This window comes from Pristis pectinata, chromosome 2 (assembly GCF_009764475.1).
Source record: "Pristis pectinata isolate sPriPec2 chromosome 2, sPriPec2.1.pri, whole genome shotgun sequence".
NCBI lineage: Eukaryota > Metazoa > Chordata > Chondrichthyes > Rhinopristiformes > Pristidae > Pristis > Pristis pectinata.
In genome coordinates this window covers 38871774-38879160 of record NC_067406.1, presented here as the reverse complement: position 1 = coordinate 38879160, position 7387 = coordinate 38871774, and the positions used below count along the sequence as shown (strand labels likewise).

Genomic DNA, 7387 nt, shown 5'->3' with positions numbered 1-7387 from the left:
GCCGTGACGTCTGCCGGCGGAAAGGGCGTGCTGAATGCGGCGGGCGGTGCAGGTTGGGAGTGGCGGTTGTTTAAGATGGCGAAATCTAGGAATTTGGTGAGTGAAGCTTTCTGGAGCAAAGACCGTATCCTTTTGGTGAGGCAAGAACTAGATTAAAAAGTATCGTCTAGTCAACCCTTGAACAAAAGACTGGTGTATGGACACTGTACTGGTTTTGGAAGTCAGACGTTTTGGATGACACCTGACGGTATATCATCTGCTGATTGGTGTCTGGTTGAAATTATGATAACTTCCCAACCCTTCCCTCTTCAGGGCACGTTAATGTTGTAGGTGAAAATGCTTTGACTTTTAGGATTACGGATTATGATGCTTTGTGTGTATTTTGAATGTTGTGTCATTAGTTACCTTCTTACAATGAAGCAGTTTGGAAAACAGAAACTCAGCGACGTTGTTCAAAAAGAACTACAACTACTAAAATCCCATACGTAACACCTGTGGTTAGCCAGTGTTTAGCTTTTCACTGTACCTCGGTGCAAGTGACAATAGTAAACCAATACCAATTACTTTCCCAATATTTAAAAAGAAAATTATGCTTTGTCAATTATGGGAAGTTGCTGGAAATTAAGTTGTGGCTTGGCGTTGAAGGGTTTATGGTGCAATGTAAATAACATTATGTCCGATGAAGTCCTTTGAGTCTACTTTGGGAACTTAATTACTCATTATACCAAAAGTTTGGATGACAATGTTTTTGTTTTCTGATAATGCAAAGTTGAGTTTTTGTTTCTTTTTTTCATCACTGGCAAGGCTACCACTTATTACTGACCCTATTTGCCCTAAGGACTGCTGCAGTTTTTAGGCTACACGTTCTCCTCACTCACTACAGTTTTGATAGGACAAGTATGCCAAGATTTTGATCCAGTGACTGGTCATATTTTTCTAGTCCGGGATGGTATCTGACTTGTAGGGAAACTTGCAAATAGCATTTCACTCTGTGTTTTGATATACATGTGACTAATAAAGATATAAATAGTGACATTCCCGTGTGCTTGTTGTTTTTGAGTGGTAGAGTTTGTGTGTTTATGGGGCTGTAGCTTAGATTCTCCTATTGCCCAGTACTGGCTTGCTGTTCCTTGAGGGCTTTTAAATGGCTTGTTTGAAATCCATGAGTTCTTAAACTTATCATCATGATGATGTGAGGTATGCAATGTGGATTTTAAAAAAAGCACTTCAGGAGATGTTACTTGGAGATTTTTCCTAAGATGATCTAAGCTACAATACCAAGTAAGAGAGAATGTGGCTAATGATTTCTCAAATTTTAGTGTTGTGCTTTCTAATGCTCTTGAAAGTCTTTTATGAGAATTTCAATCTTAAAACATAGAACAGTACAGTGCAGAACAGGCCCTTTGGCCCACAATGTTGTGCCGACATAGATTGCCCATATCCCTCTATTTTCCTCTCATTCACGTGCCCATCCAAGCCCCTCTTAAATGCCTCTGATAAATTTGCCCCACCACCCTATTAGGCAATGCATTCCAGGCATCCACCACTCTAAGTAAAATAAAACGTACCCCCTTGTGTCTCTTCTGAACCTACTTCCCCCCCCCCACCTTAAATGCATGCCCTCTGGTATTGGATCGCTCAATAATGGGGAAAACGATATTGCTTGTCCACCCTATCTGTGCCCCTCATAATTTTATACACTTCCAACAGATCACCCCTCAGCCTCTGCCGTTCCAGAGAAAAGCCCAAGTTTGTCCAGCCTCTCCTGATAGCACATGCCCTCTAATCCAGGCAGCATCTGTGTAAGCCTCATCAGTACCCTCTCTAAAACCTCAACATCCTTCCTAATAGTGAGGTGACCAGAATTGCACGCAGTACTCTAAATGTGGCCTAACCAGAGTTCTATAGAGTTGCATCGTAACTTGACTCCTATACTCAATACCTCGATTAATAAATGCAAACGTTCCATAAGCCGCCTTAACCACCCTATCTACGTGTGTAGCCACTTTCAATGAGTCATGGACTTGTACCCCAAGGTCTCTCTGCTCTTCAACACTGTTAATGATCTTGCCATTAAGAGTGTACTGCCTCTTGACATTAGTCCTACCAAGGTGCAATGCCTCACATTTATCCAGGTTAAACTCCATCTGCCATTTCTCTGCCCACATCTGCAACTGATCTATATCACGCTGTATCTGTTGCCAGTCTTTTACACTATTCACAACTCCACCAATCTTGGTATCGTTTGCAAACTTACTAACCCATCCATCAACATACTCATCCAGGTCACTAGTGTACATCACAAACAGCAGAGGACCCAGCACAGATCCCTGTGGAACACCACTACTCACAGGCCTCCAGCCTGAATAAGTTCCTTCAACCACCACCCTCTGTCTTCTACGGGCAAGCCAGTTCTGGATCCACACAGCCAATTCTCCACTGACAGCATGCATCCAAACTTTCCTGATTAACCGATTATGTGGGACCTTATCAAATGCCTTACTTAAGTCCATATAGATGACATCCACAGCTCTACCTTCATCAATCTCTCGTCACCTTGTCAAAAATCTCAACCAAGTTAGTAAGACGTGATTTGCCCTGCACAAAGCCATGCTGGTTTTCTGTAGTTAAGCCATTGGATTCCAGATGCTCATATCTTTCTCTAAGAATTTTCTCCGGCAATTTCCCTACAACTGACATGAAACTCACTGGTCTGTAGTTCCCTGGATTTTCCCTTGTTCCTTTCTTAAATAAAGGAACAACATTACCCACTTGCCAGTCCTCCGGGACCTCATCCGTGGTCAAAGAGGACACAAAGATACTGGTCAAGGCCCCAGCATTTTCCTCTCTCACCTCCCTCAGTAACCTGGGGTATATCCCATCGGGCCTGGGGACTTATCCACCTTTAATACTGTTCAGGAGACCTAACACTACCTCCTCCTTGACCTCTAAATGCTCGAACACGTTTCATTTCTCAGTTCCAATTTCTGCATCCTGCCTGTCCCTTTCCTGGGTAAATACTGAAGAGAAATACTCATTCAGAACCTCGCCCACATCCTCTGCATCCAAACATAGAGTCCCTTCTTTATCCTTAAGTGGTCCTACCCTTTCCCTCGCTATCCTCTTATTCCTGACGTAGGTATAGAATGCTTTTGGATTTTCCTCAATCCCACTTGCTAAGGAGGTATAGAGAATACCTGGACAGAAAAGGGAGTTTTGCTCTTTGCCTTCGGTATGGGTTGCATTTCAATGAGGTGTTTTCAGATATTAAGTTGTGTCTGAAAATTATGGATATTGTTTTGTAATAATTGGATTATGAATGATATGTTAGAGTCTTTGAATGCATCAAACTCCTCTGCTATGCCTAGCACGTCTTATTTTCTTTGACAGAATTGCATCTAGCATCAGATGAAGAACAATCTGTGGTGGTTGTACCAGGTATGGCTTGGGGAAATATTTTCTGCTTTAAATATGTTCTATAAATTGATAGTTAATCTTTCTGCAATACATTTTGATCTATATTGCATCCCCAAAAGATTTACATGTGAAAATGAAAAAGATAATATCAAATATTTGTTTATTTAGCTTCAGTAATGTAATGGTAAATACATCTTGTACACAAGGAATCCATTGCATTTTAATTTTGGATTGTGACCTTTTTATTTTTTATATATAAGTGGCATATATTGCAAAGGGTGTTGATTTTAAAAATGGTGTCAAAGAATCAAGGATTTTTTTTGTTGATTTGTGTCTTTTTCATAACTCAGACATTTTTTATATTGTTTAAGTGGATCTCTTTGACTTCAATTGTGGATGCTCTCTGAGATTTTTCTGCAGAATGGATTGTTATGGAAATAGTATTTTAGCTGTTCCAAAGTACAATAAAATCTTTAAGTTTTGGGCTCTTTGGGAACTGGCACCACTTGTCCCTTGTGGCATATTGCAGTGCTTCTGAGACACAGAGTGGCCTAGTCCATTATTTGCAAAAGGCTAGTATTGCAGGTAATGCAGTTAACAAAGCTAACAGAATGTATTCATCCGTTGCTAGGGGAACTGAATTTAAAACAAAAGTAGGGAGTAGCATGGAGTTTGTGTTAGTTATATATGGCATTGATGAGACCAGGTCTGGATATTGTGTATTGCATTGGTTTCTTTATTAATGAAGTTCAGAGAATTTTTTTGGACTAAAACCTGGAATAGGTGAGTAGTTTGAGGAAAGGTCAAACAGGCTAGCTTTGTATTCACTGAAGATAAGAACAAGAGGGGATTTGATTGAAACATATCAGATCTTGAGAACTTATGACAGGGTGGATATGGGGAGGATGTTTCCTCTTGTAGGAAAATCTAGAACTAGGGAACACTAGGGCCAAGAGTCTTTGGTACTCTCTTTCTCAAACAGTGGTGTAAACAGAACCTTTGAATACTCTTAGTGCAGAAGTGGATTCTTGAGGGTAAGGGGGGGAAAGGTCACTGTACATAAACTGCCGTGTAGAGTTGAAGTTAACGGTTAGGATAGACAGCAACTCCTTCACCACAATTATCGTCAACACTGGAGCCTGTCCTCAGTCCTTTAGTCCCTATACACTCATGATTGCATGGCCAGATTCTGCTCTAACTCCCATCTGCAAGTTTGCAAATGACACAATCTCAAATGACAATGAAAACAGAGTACAGGAAGGAGATAGAGCCTAGTGGCATGGTGTCAAGACATACTTTCCCTCAATGTCAGCAAAATAAGAGCTGGTCATTGACTTCAGGAAGAGGGCGGTGCACACAGCCCTGTGTGTATCAATAGTGCTGTGGTGGAGATGGTTGAGGGGTTCAAGTTCCTAGGTGTAACATCACCAATAGCTTGTCCTGATTCAACCTTGTGGATGCCATTGCCAAGAAAACACACCAGCACCTCTACTTCCTCAGAAGGCTAAGGAAATTCGGCATGTCCCTGTTAACCCTCACCAATTTTTATAGGTGCACCATAGAAAGCATCCTATCCAGATGCATCGTAGCTTAGTAATGGCAACTGCTCTGCGCAAGACCTCAAGAGATTGCAGAGTTGTGGACACAGCTCAGTCCATCATGAAAACCAGCCTCCCCTCCATGGACTCTGCACTTCCCACTTCCTCAGGAAAGCAGCCAACATAATCAAAGACCCCTCCCACCCCGGATATTTTCTCTTCTCCCCCCTTCCATCGGGCAAAAGATACAAAAGCTTGAAAACACTCCCTACCAGGCTCAAGGGCAGCTTCTGTCATGCTGTTGAGACTCTTGAACAGACCTCTTGTACAATAAAGTTGAACTTTTGACCTCATGATCTACCTCATCATGGCCCTTGCACCTTATTGTCGACCTGTCCTGCACTTTCTCTGTAACTGTAACACTATATTCTACATTTTCTTATTGCTTTTCCCTTTGTATGAGCTTGATGTACTTGTGTTTTGAAATGATCTGTATGAATGGCATGTAAAATAAAGTTTTTCAGTGTATCTTGCTTGGTTCATGTGACAATAATAATCCAATTATCAAAATTGGGTTGGTCGTGAGCTCATTAAATGATGGGACGGATTTGAGGGGCTGAGTAGTCTTCTGCTTAATTCTTGTGTATCTTTGACTTTTATAATTCATGGAATGTATTTTGACAAAAAATACAGAATGGAAAATGCTTTACTCTCCATCCATTATAGTACTAAATTGCATTATACTTTGGATAGTGCCATGCAGTTATTCATTTCCAGAGATGGGTAGTTTTTTTGGCCATGATCTCTGCTGAGTAAAGAACTGATTCTCTCAAGTTTTCTTCAGGTTGGCATAAATCTTTGGGACACCAAGCAAGCAAGCTTCAAGTAGAAAGCCCAGGAATCAGGACCTGTTGAAAGTTTCAGATATAATGGGCTGTACCTTATACTGTCCTTTTTACAATACTGTGTACAGTATGTTTATAATTTGGGTATCTATATAGCTTTAGTGTGCCTTTTGGGTATATTTTAACTATGCAGGTTTTTTAGGTCTTTTTGAGGTCTTTTATCTTTTTGCAAATATCAGATAATGTCAGTGTAAACAAGTTTAACTATACACTTTAATGTGTGTGCATATATATTTTCAAATTGCTTCCCGCTGCTTTTCTACGCTGCTTCTGTTCGTTTTGGGAACTAAAATAGGGAATGATGAACAGAGAGACCTAACAGTCTAAGTTCATAGTTCCCTGAAAGTGACAACACAGGTGGATAGGGTGGTGAAGAAGCCATGTGGCATGCTTACCTTTAAAGGCTGGGGCATAGAACTTAAAGTTGGGAGTTATGTTGTAACTTTACAAAACTGGTTAGAACGCACTTGAAGGATTGTGTGCAGTTCTGGTCATTGCACAATAGGAAAGATGTGCTTGGACTGGAGAATGTGCAGAGGGGATTCTCCAGGATGTTGTCTGGATTGGAGGACTTTAGTTATGGAGCGAGATTGGATATGCTAGGTTTGTCTTCACTGGTGTGAAGGAGGCTGAGGGCTGAACTGATGGAAGTATACAGGATTATGAGAGGCATAGGGAGGGTATATAGTCAAAATCTTTTTTCCTGAAAAACAGGAAGTGAGGAATAAGTTTTAAAGGGGACTTGAAGGGTAAGTTTCTTTTATGCAGAATGTGGTTGATATCTGGAACATGCTGCCAGAGGAGATGGTAGAATTGGATTTAGATACTACCTTTTCTTTTAAAGAGGTAGTTAAATACTTAAATAGGCAAGGCATTGCTGTTCTAATTCAGGCAAATGGGATTAGTGTAGGTAGGCAAAAAGGTCAGCATGGATGTGGTGGGCCAAAGGGTCCATTTCTGTGCTGTATGACTCTACTGTGTTGAGATTATAGTGGGGTGAAGAGAAGTGCTGCTAGAATTGGATGTTGTCAGAGTTCATCTGTTTGGATGATATTACGAAGGGGCAGTTAGAGAATAGATTTGTTTTACCATGACATGTTATAACTACTCATTTAAACGAATAGGGTTATAGAACATTGAAGCCTTGGAATGGATTAAGCATTTAATACATCCTAGTACAAGACATGATAAGACCATAAGACATAGGAGCAGAATTGGGTCATTCAGCCCTTGGAGTCTGGTCTGCCATTTGATCATGGCTGATTTATTTTTTCCCTCTCAACCCCATTCTCCTCCCTTGTCCCCGTAACCTTTGACGCCCTTACTAATCAAGAACCTATCAACCTCTGCTTTGAACATACCCAATGACTTGGCCTCCATGGCAGTCTGTGGCAATGAATTCCACAGATTCACCACTCTCTTGCGAAAGAAATTCCTCCTCATCTGTTCTAGAGGGGTGTCCTTCTATTCGGAGGCTGTGCCCTCTGGTCCTTGATTCTCCCACTACTGGAAACATCCTCTCCACGT

The 7387-nt window shown here is 41.1% G+C and overlaps 1 protein-coding gene across 2 annotated transcripts in view; it reads left to right on the top strand.

The window, feature by feature from the left end:
- Positions 1-29: 29 nt before the first annotated feature.
- Positions 30-7387, top strand: part of kiaa1328 (KIAA1328 ortholog) — a 138338-nt gene continuing 130980 nt past the window's right edge. The window contains exons 1-2 of one of the 2 annotated variants that reach the window (XM_052044009.1): positions 30-96; positions 3391-3438. Coding sequence is in view for 1 of the 2 variants with exons in the window: in XM_052044007.1 (XP_051899967.1) it covers positions 76-124; positions 3403-3438 (85 nt within the window). In the remaining variant the exon portion in view is untranslated. Of the gene's footprint in view, positions 125-3390; positions 3439-7387 lie in introns of both variants that reach the window. The other variant, XM_052044007.1, reaches the window with a different exon arrangement.